Raw genomic sequence first — 19,518 nt, forward strand, 5'->3', positions numbered from 1 at the left:
CCTTTTTATACATTTGATATATATTTTTTCTTTATTTAAGATTTGTTTAGAGATTTTACTGGTCCTTGTAAATTTTGAAAATGTAATATATAATATATTTAACGACACAAAGTAATTAAAAATTTGATACAAATAGGTACGTTTCGGCTCATAGAATCTTTATGAGTTTAAATAATACACTTGATATTATTTCTCCCTGTATAAGTTAGAGTGAGATGTATATATATATACATCTCACTCTAACTTATACTAGTTCATTCTATAATTTTAATTAAGATTATAAAATGAAATAATAAAATTATATATACATTTTTTCAAATTTTGACAAAATATCGCTCGTAGTGAGATTCCAGTTTCGTTTTGGTGCTTTTTTTTTTGTTGAACGATGTTATTAAAAAATCGATAAGTTTCTCCAAAGAAAAGTTCGGTGATAATTCGAATTTTATAAAATGTCGCGAGTTCATCTCGTAAAAGAGATATGCGGCGAAAATTGAAAAACTTTGAACTGAAACTTCTCCTTGGCAAAATAGTTACTTTTTTCAGAAACGCAAGCCGAGGAACGGAACTCTAGACATCGGCTAATTTTACACGGAGCGGATGGTGAGTACCCAGAGATAGTTGAAGTTGTATAAAACGAGTTACGGGATTCGTCGCGCCCCACGGACGCTCATTTAAAATTCGAGTAGCGAGTCAGGGCGGCGCGTTCCGATAGTGGCGTCCGCTCCGATCCGCTTCGGGTGTAAAACCATCGTAAACTTCTACTCCAATCAATTCGGCGCAATAAACTTGTTAGTGGCGCATCGTGTTGAGAATATTACGTATCGACACGAGTGTCGACAGACAAGTGCCGCTTTATACGTCGTCCGCCGCGGCTGGTCGGCCGGCGCGAATACGCGACGGGACCGGCCGGGCCCACCGATCAATTATCTTATCTCACTTTATAATGAAGCTCACGTTTTTTAGATAACCGTAATAACACGTGTGATGGCCCCTCAATTCGCCCGGGAACGTTGCGCATAATTGCGAATACTTATATTATCGAGGATCCGTATCGAGTATCCGCGAACCGCTGTACTTCTTATTGATCTGATTCGCACTCATGGATTTACATAAATTCTATTCCTTCTTTTTTTTCGATGTATTTAATCCCATCGTTGTAGATAGTACAGCGTAATAAATTTTGATCAACTTTTTGATTTTCAATAAATAATGGATGATTTCTTGTTTTTTTTACACGGAAAAGAGATACGCTTATTAAAAAGTTTCATCATCCCTAAATTTTTAGAAATCCGCTTTAAATTTCTTATATCTATAATAAGGAAAATTTATAATGTATATGTAATATATATATTTTTTTTGCAACATATACAAATAAATGTCATGGTATGAAGATCCTTTTAATATTTATGTACAATTTTAAATAACACATTGCTATAAGAAATTACACTGATTTATATTTCTGTTTTCAACATCCGAATGGCAAAATTTTTATGTATTTTATTCCGCGAAATAAAAGGAAAAGATATAAATTGTTTAAATTTATTTTTTCAAAAAATAAAGTCTCTAAAAAGATTTCTCAAAATTTGTGAGAAATTTTTTAACCTTATATTGTTTTTCAGTAGCGCTAAAAATGTATAATACTTTTGAAATTTCCGGGGGTTATCTCCGTGTCTAAATTCATTACTAGAATGTGTGCCAATATTTCATAAACATTGCAGTTCGCTTCATCAGGGCGGCGAGCAATCTGATACTGCTGTGAGCTGCTCCTAACAACTGTAATATTGACATTTTAATAATTAATAACTCTAGGCACGGAGATAATCCACATACATAAAATTCTCCATACAGATGTTAATAAATAGAAACCTTAAGTTATCTTTATTACTATTAACATAATATAATAAAATTGTTCATTTGAACCTAAACGAAAAAAGATCGCGAAGAAAATGGATCTCTCGACGAAAAATCAATTCCAAATCAATTAAAAGTTACTCGATGATTCATAAGAGTAAAGGTAAGAATTTTCAGTAATTTCCTCGATATCGAAGATGTTAAGGAAAGTCGTGAATACAGGCGCGTTAAGCTGTGATGAGGATAAAATACGTGTCGTGCGAGTCTACCGAGCGTGTGCAGTCGCCGTTACGAGAAAATGTAAATACACGTTCAAGGAGCGAAGATTCCACCGCCCACCTTTGGCCGCACGTATTCGATTCAAAGAATGTAATCTGTTTCGCATTCTCGCATACGCGACTCCATGCTCGCAAGGGAGCTTTGCCATTTGAAAAATTTCCGTCCAACTAGTAAAGATTCCTTGCAGAATATTCAGATCGAATCGCCTTTATATACTAAACGCAATAACGCAATTGATTTCAGAAATATCCCCGTCCTTTGATTACGAATATGCTAATTTCAGGCAAATTAAGTTACATACGCTGCGCTTTTGTAAATTTCAGACGTTTGCTAAAAATGGTAAAAAGAAAACTCGCAGAAATCGAGAGAGCTTTTGAGCCTCGTTTTAGCGTGTCAAATTTTAGGGAAATGGATTTTTCATATTCGTAAGAATTTGTACACGAAATAAAATAATGTATTAACAGTATTAGATATAATTGGAAATAAATTTGTAAATTGCAATATTAACCGAACTAATTTTAATTCATTTTTACAGAAATTTAACGTGCTTTAGTATGAATCGAATTACAGCACAATTATTGGTACAATGCTCAAATATCCACCCAATATTAACCAGGACACATTTAGCCAATAAATTACTACTATAAATTGAGATCAATTTATTACTGAAAAATAGAAATTAATTATTTATTTTAAGTATTGAAAATTCTTGTTTAGTGCTGTTTTAGTATTCCAAATAAAAATAAGTAATTGCTGTTTTTCAATATTAAATTGACTAATATTAGATTTCTGTAAGGGAAATAAAGTAAGCACTATATATAAAAATATAGTCGAGGCTAAATCTTGGTGGTTAGTAATACTGTGAATTTTAAATACACTTTTTAATAGTTTAATTAAATTTTATTAAAATAAGAACACGACACGTATAAAATTGTTTCCAATTAAACTAATGCTGTTAATATAACGTAATTTTTTTCACTGTACTATATTAAAAGTACAATTGTAAAGCATAAAAGACGCCGTTACTTGATGAAATTTACATACGTGAATTTTCTCTTCGCCAGAGCCCACCTCATGGGGGGTGAGATATCCGTGGCGTAGACTTTTTCGAAGAGATGCGCCACGTGGGCAGTGGTTGCGCCATCACCTGCACCGAGATCCACCAAGGAATGCCAGGGACCCGTAAAGCCACTCGCGTTCATTAGCTTTTGAAATTGTTCACTAGAAAACACGTGCATGGAACCGCGGCCCAGCAGCCTGCAATAATATGAAGTTTTATTGTTGTAAAATTTAACATAATTTATACATTTAAATACTTTTCAGATTTATTTATATGTATATTTCTTTTTAGTGTAAACCTGAAGCTAGGTAACAAAAATAATAGATACATAATTTCGTATGACAATAAATAATGTCAATAGATTAGAAATTTCAAATCAATCGTGTCTTTGTTATTTAAATAGAATGTGTCTAGAAATATTAAGATTATTCTGTAAATATGTATATATATATTATACGTGTTTTTGTTTAAGAATTAAAGCCTTGAAAAATTACATTTTAGCTAATCTTGTTTTATTACAAAGTAGTGTTTTAGTGAAAAAGGTTTTTTTGAAATAATTACTAAATCTATCCACAATATTTATAGGTTGAAATTTATGAGGGGATTAATGTACAAATAGTATATAAGTTGCTGCGATATAAGCTCGCTTGACGAAGCCTGCGCTACTATACCAGAGTTATCATTAGACGGCTTTTACTGCATATTACTGGCCGATAATGCATCTTCATTTCGTCATGAAACTTTACGAGCCCCGAGCACGGGCTTAATTAGGCTCGTTACGAGGCGCATAATCGCCGCGTGTCCCCGTTTACATTCCGTCATGCAATTTTATCGAAAAGCAATATGCTCGAAAGTTACGAGTAGAAAAGACGAAATGGAAGATTATCGGATCTTATTTTGTATCGTGTCGTAATCAATTATGTAAGTATCAATTCCTTCTAACTGAAACGTACGATTATTTGAAAGTCATCAATCTATAACAAGATAAGATCGTATCAGAGTTGCTATTTTTATTAATAATCATTGAACGTGAAAACTATATAGTTATACCCATAAATTATACTTTTTAGCCGTTTCTTTTCTAGTTTGTTAGAAGACTAGCATGTTATTTATTAATAAGAGAAGCATCGTGTAAATCAAGTCTTACGGTCGTTTTTTACGTACTGCTTTTCGGATATAAACGCAGAGAAGGGAGGGAAAGCATGTCCCGATCTTGCGGTTCCTCGCTATCTATCGATCGAGCCGACGAATGAACGAACACCTGCATATAGAAATCGAATCCTCGAGGTATCTCCGCGGCAGCAGGTTGCCCCGCGGAATTCGTCGATGTCATCCGGGATGAAGGGGGGGGGGGAAGAGAGAGAGAGAGAGAGAGAGCGAGTGAGCAGAGCAGGGGGCACAGCTCGCTTCCACCCCTATCCTTCAAGTTCTCCATGTGGAGGTATCACGAGGGAAAAAGGGGCGGGTTCATTTGAAAATACCAGAGTCGTCGCCGGTGTTGCGCAGCGCACGGCGGTCCATCAATGCCGCGGAACGCGGGATTTTGATCGTGAATTCGGTTACCCCCCGGCGTTATAAATAAAGGCGATGGTGGTCCTCGCGGAGGCCGGTCTCTCCCTCCCCCGCTTCCTCCCCGTCCGACCCAATCCCCCCCCCAGTCTTACCCCTTTCTTTTGCTCTTTCTCTCTTCCGCACCGCTCGGCTATGGCCGGTGTCATCAATTAACGAGCACGTCCTGGTTCCATTGAATAATAAACAAGAATAAAGAGATGGAAGAGGGGACAAGAGAGGATACAGAGAGGGAAAGGAAGGGGAAACCGACGGGGGACTCGGTTGGAGCATTGTTCGTAGTATCATCTTTTTCTATCTTGTTTCTGCAGATCCTTAAGTTATCCCTCTCTCTCTCTCTTTCTTCTTTATCTCCCTTCCCTACTCTGAACTCACTTTCCTGTATGGTCGCGCACATACAGTTTTCTCGCTCCTGTCCTTATTTCTGTTTTCTCTCCTTGTCCCTCTTTCCTCTATCTCATCGCCCTCCCGCCACCTTCTCTCTCATTCTCTCCTTCCTCCTTTGTTTCCTATCTTTCTTCCTTGTGCATATACTCTCTCCTTTTCTGGGCTCGTTTCATTGTCAGCCACCCAGCACCACCATCGGCTTGGTGCAGTCACATCGTGACCTGCGAGTCTCCGAACGGAAAAGAGGGAAAGAGAGGAAAACACAGGAGAAAGAAGAAGGGAATCAAGTACGCACACGCGTGTGGCCATGGTGATATATACGCGCGGCCTACAAATCAGGCCCGAAGATCGCAGCGGCTTCGTCGGCAGGGCGAGCGACAATTAATTCGCCGCTTTTGCTCTTCCCGGTCCCTCTTCCCGCGAGGCTCCATTGTGTGCGCGTAGTCGTACCCACTCGCATCGAACCCTCTCCTGCCCTCCCTTCTCATCCTCCATGATTTGGAACACTTTCTTCTCTTCCTCTCTCTCTCTCTCTTTCTCTCGGATTCTCTTGCGCGTTTTGTTTTATCGAGGACTACTAGGACCCGTTTTGCCTCGTTTGAATACTAAGGGATGGAAAGGGGAGGGGGAAAAGAGAAGGCCTCCACGAGCCGTAAAAGCGCAACTTTAAATGCGGGTCTGGTCTGGCGTCATGCGGTCTAGCTGTACGGCCACGCCGTTACCGGCCTTAAAAAGAAGCGTTAAGAAATGCGGAGCAATTATACGTGGAGATACGAGGTGGCCGATATCTCGATCACATCAGCTGTCGGTGTCAGAAACTTATAAGCGATGTTAAGATTATCACGGAGATCTTATCTTCTTCGGATAGTAAGTGGAAGGACAACTCGCAATTTTTTCATCTATTTGTCAATGTAGACTTAATCAGACTTGATATAAATTCTGGAAAGCATTTAACATAATTTTATAATAGGTATATGTACCGTTAATTATGGAGCGAGGAAAGAGAGGAAGAGAAGAATACGGGTATAATTGTATAATTTCTGAAAGTCAGTTACAACAATTTAACCAGTAATAAGAATAATAGTAACTTTATTGAGTGAAATATTCAGATATTAATTATATACAAGTGACTACACTACAAGCAAGGAGTGTCAAAGCACAATAAATGAGACTGTAGCTGATGTGATACTTATTAATAAATATAATAGGTATATAATGAATACAATGATATATGTACACAATAGAAACATATTATAATTGTATTGATGAGGAAAAAGTGTAACATCAGACATATGATTGTAATGTTAAACAAGTTAAAGCTCTATATACGTGTTGCGTTATTTGAGATAAAAATCGAAATTAAGCTCAAACAGATCTCGCTCATTAATACTTCCGACACGCGGTTGTAGAGCCAGCTGCAGGATAGCAAAATCGATTTAGGAGGAGACGCCATGGACATCGATAGTCCTCGCTCGCCGCCGCCGGCGAGGACAGGATAGCGTCGTGTACGCCTGATAACGATCTCCCCGCAGGACGATCATTTACAATTCCAGCCACCCACTCTCGCGGCCCGGGTCGTGCTTCAATTTTTGTCGCTCTATACGCTGCCGATGAGAGCTTAAAGATCGGGGCTTGTATATCGGAGCGCGACGAGGGGGGGGGGAGGGAGAGGCCCCTTGCTCGCGCGGAGCCCCACGATCGTAAAATAGCCCGGAGGACGAGCGAGCGAGCGAGCGGGTAGTGTTAAAGAGGCGCTCGGCGGAGGATCGTTTACCTAATAATAGCAATAATATGTAAATGCGATGCGTATCGAGCCGCCATCGAAAGAAGGGGCCGCGCGCTACGACGCCATTGTTTGCAAATCCTTGGTCGAGAGCGAGCGATCCGGCGAATAGGATCCTCTCTGCCGCTCACGATTTTCTTTCGCGCGTGGATCGAGTCCTCGTTGGGCATTGCGTGCGAGCGTAATCGCCACGCGCGGCAGATATTGTCTGCGAATGCACGGTGCGTTAAAGAAATATTATAATTTATAATTAATTGAGGATAATGTCAAATACCATCAGTTATATGCCGTTCTATTTACCATACGCATTAAATAAAATATGTCAAATATATTATATATATTAAATGATGTATGCTATCAGAGTAATATATGTATAGTTGTAATATGTGGTTATCAGATATATTTATAGATTACACGTTAAAGATACACGTTAAGAGATCGCGCGTTAGGATCGTACATCTTCAAAGGCTACAGAACGTATGTGTATATATATATATATATGTATATGATATATTTTATATATATAGAGCATGATAACTTGATTGGATCTCGTCACGCTCGAGAATACGCGCGGTTCGAACGATCATTACGTACTCACGTTATAAGCGCGCGAACGAAATGTAATTCTGTAATACGGCGGGATGGAACTTTTCAAAGTTCGTTCTGAATGGATTAATGAACCGAGTGACATGGGATCTTCCCTTCCTCCCCCCCCCCCCTCTCTTTCTCTCTCTCTCTCTGATTGGAGCAACACTTACGGAATCTGGCCAGTCATCCTTACCTTCGTTTGTCGTCGTTCTGAACGAGCAACGAGCGGCGTCCTGACCTTTCTCTCTTCCTCCTTTTTTCGATGTCAATTCTCTCGTCGGTTCCCCCGATACGTTCAAATTCCCTCTATATCATCGGGTGAGATTGCTTTTCAAGATCGTTAATGTATTCACGTTATCGCTGCTTAATACAAGTTACAAACTGTATACTTGTGTTTGTCGATGTTATTACATTCTATGCAGCCGATAATTTACAACCAAAGCTTAATGTACGAATCGCGTGTAAAGAATTAGCATGATTTTTTAGCAATGAGACTTAACACACACGTTTCATAGCGTAATACAAGTTAATACTGTAATATTTTTATCACTCAATCGCTTCGTAAACTATGTTTTCATGTAGCAATTATATTTTTATTATAAAATGTCATAGTAATAATTTATCACAATTTGTTATTAATTATCGGTTAAGGTATTAGCTAATTACGAAGTCGGCAGTGGGATTGTGTTAGGGAGAAAAGAGAGGGATCCTCTCCTACTACATCTTATGCGGAATAAAACTTGGAGCCGGTAAATTCTCGCGATATTACTTTCCTTAGGTGCATTCAATCAATGTCCGCCAGCATGAAAAATGTATTTCGAATCGGAGAAAGCAAAAGGACCGGCGGAACTCGGAAAATTTCATAGATCATTGGCCGTCGTCGAATGCAACAGAGAAGTTATCGCGAATTCCTCCTTAAAAGATTTCTTTGAGGTCTAACACACTTGCGAAACAAATCATAGCTTCTACCCTGAAAAGTAGAAAAATTGCAAATTATTTTTGCGTTCTCGAAATTCGAAACAGCTTTTGTCGATGACTTTAATCCTTTTCGCTTGTTAATTAAAACCGATAGATTCTATCATTTCTAGAATTGAAAAGTTATTTCTCGAGACGCACGTTGCGTATTTCCTGTTCAGCGTTAAGCGGCGTAAATGTGCCGACGCAAAACCATAAAAAAGCGACGTACGGGAGCATTCGCGCGGCAGTTCGCTGGCGGTGGTCGTGGAGCAAAAATACGGCTAGGTGAAAGGACGTAAAAGGGAAGCGCGCGAAAGAAAGCGCACGAGAAAGGAGCCGAGGATCCTTCGCCCTGATATCGTTGCGGCTCATCTTCTTCGTGTCTTTTTCTCTCTTTCTCGTCGCGATTATACAATCGACGTTAGCCCTCTCCCCTTCTCCACGCGCGCATATACGCACACAGGCAGAGGTAGAGCCACACAGGCGTATATACAACGAGAACGACGTACCTCGCGCGCGACGTGTGTGCTCTCGTAGTGACAATGTAAGTGGAATCTTCGGCGAACGTCGGCCACCTTCGCCGGTCGACTCGATCCGACGAGGGAGAGGGCGACATTTATCTCGCGGAGACCCCTCGTGCGCGGTGGCCGGGGTCCAGTACTGTGGGGGGAGGGGTGAGGATGTTGCAGTAGTGTGGGGGGAGAGAGAGAGAGAGAGAGATGTGGCGAGACACATAGACCGATTGCAGAATTGATGGAGAAGGGGATGAAGAGAGAGAGAGAGAGAGAGAGAGAGAGAGAGAGAGAGAGAGAGAGAGAGAGAGAAGGGGAGGAGGGAGGGAGAAACCGTGAAAGGTAGGGAACCAGGAAGGGAGCGAAGAGAGCGAGAGGAAATCGACGTGTATTTAGCATTCCCCATACCAACGTAGCGTCTCGTTAGCTGTCTTCTCCTCCTCCCCCTCCCCCCCTCCCCTCACTCTGTCTCTCTTTCTTCCTCTCGCTCGTGCTACCTCCGCGCCGGTCTTTCTTCGTTGATGGAGCACATAGAACGCGGGTACGAGTCCGTAAGATCCGAGGGGATGGGGTGAGAGGGCGCGCGCGGAGAGGAAGGCGAACGAACGTCACTCGAAGCTGGGGATGCTGGGTAGGCGTGGACCCACGGACCACCCTGTCCACGGCGGCTGGAGGGGAGACCACGCCACCGCGACCGTCGAAAGGGGGAGGGGGCGGACGGGCAGAGAGACATCGAAGGGTGACGAAGAGCGGGCTGAGGGGTGGCGTGGACAGTAATAATTATTATACACACCGGAGTTTTGCAAATGCTGTCCTTTGGGGTGGCTGGCGATGTGGAGAGGGAGTGAGGGGGAAGCGGAAAAGTAAGGGAGGTCGGTGGACGGAGTAGGTGCCGGGAACGGCCGCCCGCTATCTCGCCCGGTCACAACCGGGATGGTTGAGGGAAGGGTGAGGGGGGCGAGACGCGAGGGAGGGAGACGAGTGATTCTTAAACGGGATCGTTATGCGAGTCTTTCCTGGTGCTCTCTTCCTTCTCTCCCTGTGCTCTCTCTACGATTGCCTCGTTCTCCTTTCCCTCCTATTTCTTGCTCTTCCCTCATTCCCCACCCTTGTCCTTTATATACTTGGCCGTTCGTTTCACCCTTAGACCTACCACTGCCGTACCCCTCAGCCACCCCTGCGCTGCACAGTAGTAGACGTATAGTAGGTGGACGACTCCGTGAATTCGTATTGGAAGTAAGTCTATACGTGTACGTATGTATGCGCGCAGTCGATGTGTGAGTGCGTGTGTATGTGTGTTGCGCGGTGTAGATCACACGTCACATATCGAGTTTCGGAGTAGACGCAGCCCCTTCCGTCTGTCCCCTGGCGAGACGTCCACAAGTGGAAGAAGTCCTTCTTTCCCTCTCAACCCGTATTCTCTCGTTAATTTTGTCAATTTTATCAGAACGTCTTCGATTCTTTCATCTTTCTTATCCTTGTCTCTATTTTCTCATCCCTATCCTATCTTTATCTTCTCGTATTTCGTTTAACAAGGAACATTACGAGAAATGTAGTTCGGTGCAAAATTGTAAAATATATTAAACCAATTCGTTAATATATAAATTTATTTTAATGGAATTTTTTAATGAAAGGCTCAAGTTAGTTTTTATATTTAATATAAATATTCAAAAATTCTTGATAACAGAGAATCGATCTTGGTGATTTTGCATATGTAATAAATTAAAATTCATTGACATTCAGTGTCTTCGCGCGTGTTTCAAAAATGTCGTATAACGTGATTGCAAGATATGCAATCGCTTTATTCTTGTAACGTGACTACGAGGGCGATCGTTAATTTCGACTGAGGCCACGTGACGCCGTCGGATTTTCCAAGCGTACGGGAAGTCGAAGAGAACGAGGCGCAGCCTGCTATTCGCCAGGGAAATATATACTTTTATAACTTGTTTCTCTTCTCTCGTCGACCCCTGCAAAGCCCTCTCTTGACGGGGACATTTCTGAATTTTAGACGCTTTAAATGATTTGGCATACAAACGTCGTGTGTACTGTCCAAAGGAAGTCGAGAGAGAGAGGAGGGGGAGGAGGGGAAGTTACTATTAATTTTTATTTTAGGAAATCGCAATTTTTTTCCTTTTTCTCAGATGTTTGTAAATCACATTGCGATACGAATTTTTTATTAGATACTAACTATATTTAATTAAGAAGTAATCCTGATTACATATTCTATCGCGTTTCAGCATAAAATTACTATAAGACTTAAAGTGAAATAAGACTTAAAGTATAAAACAAAATGACTAGTTTTTAATTATTTATTAAATATTATAAAAATAAATTTTTTTAATTTTTTTTATAAATTTTGTTATATGTAAATAATTAAATTAAAATCAATAACTTTCTGCCCTTGTTTTTTTTTAAATGTGTGTATGTGTAATGTGTGTGTGTGTATAAAATCATCTTTTTTTTAAAATAAATTTTAAAAATGTGAAATTGGCAAAAATGATACTTAGCTAATGATTCTTAACATTCAATCATGATAAAAATACATTCTTTTTTTCCGATATTATTTTATTAATGATTTTCTATGAAATTGAAGAATAGTTTTCCCCCTTTTTCTGAGAAATTTAATTGTTTTAATCGTGTTACTCTTCAAGTAAGGGAGCTATGCATGTATACAGTATATTTAAATAATAGAATTTAATTCACAGTAATCATTAGTAATTGATTCTAGTAAGAGTGAAATAAAGTTTAAGAAAAAAACACATAAACGACAAAAAGATTGATTGAAGGCATTGTACGTTGCGACGCGAATGTGCAGATTTATATAAATTTAAAATGACATCGATTTTTTGTATTTCCATCTCGTTCGAGTCAGCTGCAGCTGCTGAAAACACAACTAGAACGACTTGGAACTTAAAACTTGGCTGTTTCCGAAAAGCATCTTTATCTGAGGACAGTCGGGACGACGCTGGCGCGGATACGTGAATCAGGGGATTTATTATTTAACCGGACATATTTAGCGGCGCACGTAGTAGACAAGGACGTATCCTTCCTCCGCGAGCTGTGCGCTCGCTTCGGCACGTACGTATACGCGAACGGCACTCGGATGCAGCGGATGGGCATGTGCATTATGCACCGGCAGACACACTGGAGCCGAGTCGGCGACTCGTGCGCCTGCATGTATGCACTTGTCGCCGGGCACGCTTATCCTCATTAGTCACGCGTAGAATGAGGATAGGGAAAATTCATTTTCACCAACTTATAATTCGATTGTGTGGAAGATACTCTGCACTCAGAGAAAAAGGCATAGCTGTAGCAACTAGAAAAGTGACAACTATGCAAGTTTTATATGCAGAATTGATGTACTTAATTGAACTATTTTGTGGTTATTGCGCGATTATAAAAATTTAATTTAAATATAATTAACAGTTTCGACTATTGTATTATTATTATGTAAAATATGTATATTTATAATTTATAATTTAGTATACTGAATTAAACTTCCACGTTACTTCTCACATTCAAATAATTTGTTGTAACAATGCTATTGTGTCTTTAATATTGTAAAAATGACAGGATCGATGTAGCCGGCTGGTATATTATCGATTACGATTGCTTTGCGATAGTGTACTTTTTTCAATTTAATAGTCTCACCCCTTTTGCAGTACGTCGTAGTTTGCACGCAACGAATATGTGAATCATTACAGTAATGCGAATTTATGTAAGGCAATATGATTGATAGTTTGTAAAATCGTGTAGAAAGGAAAAAAAATAGAGCGAAGCAACAATGCTGTATCATTACGCGCATCGCGTGTATTGCAAAGCTAAAGGGTGAATTTTAAAGAGACTCTTTCTTGGAGCGACTTGCTGCTTTTTCATCGCGTTCGCCTGGCGTTTCCCGGAAAGAATGGATTAATACGCAAGTAACAAGGCTTGTTATTGTTGCACGAAAAAACTCTATACTTCTATTGTTATCTGGCGTACAACCGTATATTCCAGCATCTGCAAATCCGTATAATGTTTACGTCGTATTGTACAAATGCACACGTTATGATGTTCGATATTTTAAGGAACTCTTCATTGATTCCATTTTTCTTGACCAAATTCAATTCGTCTTTTTTTTCCTGTAATCGTGTGAAAGGTAAAATTTAAATAAATGAAAAAAGCATCTCCATTTATTTCTTACTTTATAGGGAAGATATATATTACGTATCGTTTTCTGTATGCGATTTGAGAGATACGAGGATATTATTGTTTCACTCTACAATTTTCCAGTAATTATGTTCAACCATGTTCTTCTATATACAAACAATAAAGTGACTCCAATAATAGATGTTAATTGATTTGTTTGGTGTAGCAACCTTGCATTCGTTACGCATATATGCAGTTCTACGAAGACAGTATTGAGGCAAATCGATATCAATGCATATATGCGATATGCGCGTACCAGTGAGTAGTACGATATAATTTTTTCTTGTTGGAAAATGATGGAAGTTAAGGTGCTCCCCTATCCGTCAATTTTTGTAACTAATCGAACATAATCAAATCATGTAATGATTTAAATCAGCTATACGTTTTTCATTCTTTATTTAAATAAAGAATAAGAATATCATTTATCTTCGAAAAAGAAATGTTATTTTCCTATTTAATATAAAATATAAATGTATTTATATTTTAAATAGGAAAATAATTACTTTCTTCTTTTTCTCTGAAAAACAATGTTTCTTTTACACATAACATACAACTTCCAAAATTTTATACAGAGATATTGTTAGATTTTGTTGCAACGTGTGGTTGAGACCTGCATCTCTTCCTGAAACAATTAAGCCAGTCTTTAATTACGTCCGAAAGAAAGGAACGTTGCATTACAAAAACACACCCCTTTCGCGGCTACGGAAAGGAAGAATGTGAAACCGCCCCTTTCCTAGCGCGCGTCGTTCCCGGAAAGAGTTAATGAGTAATTAACAGAGCGCAAACGCGCGCCGGCGCGGAGCGGCACCTCATCGAGCGGTCTAAGAATAATCCCTCGGGCACCGCCTCTCTCGTCCTCGTAATTACTGGTCATAACGAAAGACAGAGCGAGATCCCGGGTCGGGTCGAGTCGGTTTCCCGAGAGGGTGGACGAGGCGGTGCCGATACGACTTTTCCGCTCGGCGCGCGAGAACTCGCGCCTGCGCTTGCTGTTAATTACACGGGAGAGGGTTGCCAATCAGAGGAAAAGCCACCCTTCGCGCAACCGCGCTAATGATAATTACTGACCAATTGGGCCGACACTGCCGCGCTGTCGCGGACCAATCGCAAGATGTTGTCTAGAGAGAAAGGAAAAGCGAAAGAGAATGGAGAGCAGAGCCCATGGTGGCTGGAGGGTGGCTCGAAGGTGGTCGATCGCGCAAACGACTATCTCAAGCGTGTAGAAAGTTGCAGACAAGTTAAATGTCATAGAAAATTTAAGCAATTGTAGAAATATACAATTATTGCTGTTTGCTTGCCTATTGTAGTTGTGAAGACTATACATATGTAGGATGCATCCTGAAGAGTTCATATTACTTGTTACGCGCTATCTAATGAGTGGCGAAGTAGAACGTATAACACGTTTTGCTTTTACTGTCGCCCACCTATACAATAATCCTTCCTGGTAAGTTGGTAACATATGCGTTACCGAGTGCGGCGGCCCGTTTCCGGAAAATTACCGGTTCGACTTCGACCGTTAACAAATTAAAAAAAAAAAAGAAAAAAGCTTGGCCCGATCCCCGCGCATTATTATCCGGCGTGTCTTTTCGCTCATTAAAATCGAATTTACCGTAGCGCTCGAATGTGCCATACGTGCCCGCTCGTTTGTTTCGTTACGTGACAGATACGAACTACTGTGACATGAAAATAATGTACTGAACACAGTGAGAAAAACCTTTCAGCGTTCGAAGTAGATGCGGATACTTGAGGCTAAGTAACAATTATTTGGAAATTATTTACTTTTCAATTGCAATAAAAAAGATGCTTGTTTTTATTTATACGGACGAATGATTTTGTTAAGTATTTAAAAGTTTAGCTACATATATCTATCTACAGATAATTTAATTGAAAAATCAAAATAGTAGGATTAAACTGTTTTTTCCTCATTGCCCTACATAATTATTTTAGTCTAAACAAAATTATTTTTAAATCACTAGCTAAACTTTTAGATATAATACTAGCAAAATTGTTCTTTCCGTATATTTATTGCCTACACTTAAAATAGCTCTTTAAAAAATTAAGCTAAGAATTTTTATGTATTTTATGGTAAATGATAAATTATTTCTTACAAAGAAAGATGAGATTAAAATTGTTTAATATTCATGCGGCAAAAAGTAGTTTGTATGATATATACATGGGGCTAAATATCTTTTCCGTTCTTGCAACGTTTTAAAAGCAGAATGTGCGCAATTTATTCGTGTATGTTACGAAAAATTGCTTTTACACACATACATATACCATATTATTTTTCCTACAATTCATTTTGAATATTGAAATTTCCTACGGCGGCCTGAACACCGAGTTAATGATTTTCAAAGTAACCGTGACGAGTGAAACCTGTCGTAATCGCACGCGCATAATTCCTGATGATGAAGTCAGTCTTTAATTGTTCTGCACCCACTTCATTATCATATAAATTCCTGTGTTTATTTTGCGTGCAATTGCCATTTGATGTACCGACCACCGCCCGGCTGATTTACATAAAACTTATATACGTGAAGTAAATGAATACGGAACACACAGGTATACGTCTTTAGATTCAATTTATGATACAAGAAATTAACTGTCAGCATTTCCGTGACAGAGACTCGGCTTGATAATTCACATTTCATGATACGTTATCTTGTGCAATACATCAATTAAATATAAATATGTATATATTATTTCATTGTTATCAAACGTAATAATGTATTAGATTAAAATCTTTGGAAATATAAACATAATCTTTTTTGTAATATCAGAGATGTATTAACAATTGTTACGCATCATCTCGAGATCATCGTTTAATGAAACTATGGTTATTGTTGCAATACTTCTGTATGAAAGTATCCGAACAGAAGATTTTTGGCATTTTAAATGTGTTAAAGGGTTTGCAGGTTATCGACGTGTCGTGATCCATAGCTCATACCAACGTCAGGGACGGATCCACGATGGGGACAATGGGTGCCTTATATCTCGAGTATCTTCTGTCTTAAAAATATTTATAGTACAATGTTATATATACTTTTAATATTTCTGGAATGCTTAATCACAATTTTAATATTCCAAAAATATTTTTTAATTTAAGAAACGCTTAGATTCTTATGGCTTAAGAGGATGCTGGAGTAACCAAATTATCGACAAATTATCGCAAAATTAGAAGGTGGTATAATGGACTTTATATTAAGATCGAAAAAGTTAAAAATATACATAATCTTTTTTCGATTTTAGTCCACTGTTTACTTCATCAGAGCAAGAAGCGCACTAATTTTTTATATTTGTGACTTTAATTGTATAGTAAAATATTATGTTTAGAAACTCCATTTTTATAGTTATTATTATTATAATGCTAGTAATAAATACCCCCCAAAAAAGCATGGATGTCTCTGAAAACAACTATAATTTATATAATTTACAGCTATAAAATATAATCATTTTCGGGGATAATTATATTATTCGCTGAAAAAAATTTTTGATATTTGTAACTGTAATTACATGTTACTATAATTGCGATTATTATGTACTACTATAATATTAATAACTATAACAATGGAGCTTTTAATATTTTGCCAAAGTTTATAGTCCTAAATTATCAATTATTTTTCTTTCAATATATTGAAGAAATTAAAATAAGAGAAATGATTTGAATTTCGGGTGAGAAATCATTATAATACTCATATGGTTTAACAAATATCTTTGTCGAGTGACTGTTGAAGCCATCGCTGAGAGAAACGGATCATTCGTATGTGGAGATAAGAAGTCGGGGGTCCGGTCGCCCTTTAGAAGTCAGGTTCGCATAAGAGGGGAAGCTGAAGAGGAGACAGGAAGGTAACAGGTGGTGCGCGGAACTAAATACCCCCTTCTCTTGCCGGCTCGGTCGATCGCCCCACCACTCTCATCGGTTCCATACAGGTTGAGGTCTTAAGACAAAAACTAGCTACTAGGTTCTGTCTGTGGCCGCGGTTACCTGATAATCCCCCTCGCGTCCTCCGCTTCGCCCGCTCGACTCGACCACGCTGAATCTCAGCACGTCATTTTCTCCTCTTCATTTTCTTTTCATGAGTCGGCTACTGAATGATTAACCCTTTGACTGGCGCTCGCGCTATCAATCTATCCGTTCCGCTAATTCGCAATGATTTTCTTCGTACCACGTTGATATCAGAATGTTTTATTGTTCAACGGTTCAATTATGATGAACCAGGAGCAACTCTGCTTCTCTTCACTTTACAATCGCAAACTATAACTCGCGACGTTATATTATACAGAAATAAATAATAATATGATGACGATGATAATAATATGAATTTCGTTATCACATTCACAATGTCCGTTAACAAAAACATTTTTCCACTTTCTTGATCTGTACTTCTCATAACACGACTCGGATTGAAAAGAAGAAGGTAAATGTATATAATTCTTGTTTCAGTATGCATTCTCTCATTTTTTTTTACTTCTGGCAGTAATCACGATCTCATCGTACCTACCGCTCGCGTTGCTCCTTTTTCTTGTAGCTAATTAAATTTTTCACGATAAAATTACACTCTCGTCGGCGCGCCGTCGACTTGAGGCTGAAATCCGGTGAGAGATAGACGAACCGTGCGGGGGACAACGGGCGCGAAATTACCAGTCGGGGCCCAAGCCGTCTCCCTTATTAGACGATCGGAAAGATCACAAATTCGGGATGCATTCGCATTTCGTTTGCCGCGTTCTCTCGGTGGCGAAATGATAATATTAGAACGCAGAGTGGTAGCGATCGAGCCGGTAATTACGCGTAGTCCCGCGGGAGAGGCGGGAGCTCCGCCGTATATAACCGCACCGAATTTGCATCGAGATACAATCGGAGAAACGCGAACGGGGAGAGAGATTCCTCCCCATGGTCGGTTCCGGCGGGTCGGAAAAGATTTCCGGGACCGGCAATTAGTAGTAATAACCTATTCCGCGCGCCAATCAATGTTAATTGACATCGGCGATGCCAGAGCGAATGCCGCGAAAGAAACGCGAAAGCCCCCGGAATTCTATTCGTGCGTTCGCGAGCTCACGGAGGGCACACACCTGCGCGTTCGCCAATCCGGCGAAAATTGCGCGCAATTTGCGCGAAAATAAAATCAAAATGTAAACGGGCAGGACGATTCGAAAAGGCAGTCTGCTCCACGAGAAGGGAGAGGTCCTCCTCGCCCCCTCGTTCTCGCCAGCGCAGGGCGGATACACGGTTCGAGTGGCTAATTTTCTTCCTTCTCTTCGCTAGCCTCCCCCCCCCCCCCCCTTCCCTGCCCCCCCCCCCACATGATTTTCCCTCTTCCTCTCATAGTATATCTCTTCTCTCTGTTGCCGAGGACGAAACGACCAAGCGCTTTGATGGAGGACATCTCGCCGCTAATTATGATTAATTTGTGAGATGAGCGAGCGAGGACCTCGAACCCACGGCAGCTACCGGGGGCGCTGGGGACCAGGGGGCTGCAGAGGAAGGGGGAGGAAGGACCGGGGGAGAGGACGTAATTAATTTTCTCAGCGGGACGGCGCGCTGCAACGTCACGTGAACGTCACCCAGGTGACTCCGTCGACGATTTCCCCGATCCGAGTCCCGGGAGAGCTTTCTTTCGGTCCAATCGTACGCACGGCAACGCTTTGCGCCGCGTAATTACGCGTTCGATGTAATTGCGCGATGATTATTCACGACTGGTTATCCCGCGTGCCTTTAATGCACGCGTTATTAGATGCGAGCGAAGGCGCGGAGTCACGGGGCGAACGCACGGTTATTTCGAAATGCAAGAATCACGCGTGCGGTGCGTTAAACTCCGTAGTAAACTCTTTGTTCCGCGGATTCTTAAATCGGCGAGTTGGCACCGAACTTCTCGAGGATTTCCGTGTTTTGGTAGTAAACACATAAACGTACACGGAAAAAATGATGTAAGTTTAGTGGTATTATAGCCGATAACATATCTAAATAAAAATAATCTTGCCATTTTCTACTGCAATGATGGTACTTACTATAATTCATGATTCAAATTCGCTATGCTATTGTTTTAATAAAATGTTATGCTTCATTAATACTGACGTTGAATTAAAAAGATTATTTTCAATTAGACTGTTGTTAATTAACGCTATTAATATAACATTATTTTTATCTGCGCAAAAAGCAAAGAAAAGAAATTTTCTATCTTAAAATTGTATCACTCTCATTTTTACAGATGTTAATATTTATACCTTGAATAAACTATATACATATAACAGTAGTGAGTGTCTATTCTATTTTTATTGAACATTTTTATAGCTTACTTATTTTATTTGCTAATATATGTATTTTGTTATAATGCTAAAATTAAAAA

The 19,518-nt window shown here is 39.7% G+C and overlaps 1 protein-coding gene across 1 annotated transcript in view; it reads right to left on the reverse strand.

The window, feature by feature from the left end:
• Positions 1-19,518, reverse strand: part of LOC108771999 (methyltransferase-like protein 9) — a 44,806-nt gene that overhangs the window by 1,465 nt on the left and 23,823 nt on the right. Inside the window, exon 3 of the mRNA XM_018537432.1 lies at positions 3,175-3,387. Within this exon, the coding sequence (XP_018392934.1) occupies positions 3,175-3,387 (213 nt within the window). The remainder of the gene's footprint in view (positions 1-3,174; positions 3,388-19,518) is intronic.

The sequence above is a fragment of the Cyphomyrmex costatus genome, unplaced genomic scaffold (genome assembly GCF_001594065.2).
Source record: "Cyphomyrmex costatus isolate MS0001 unplaced genomic scaffold, Ccosl1.0 scaffold172, whole genome shotgun sequence".
In the NCBI taxonomy this organism is placed as follows: domain Eukaryota; kingdom Metazoa; phylum Arthropoda; class Insecta; order Hymenoptera; family Formicidae; genus Cyphomyrmex; species Cyphomyrmex costatus.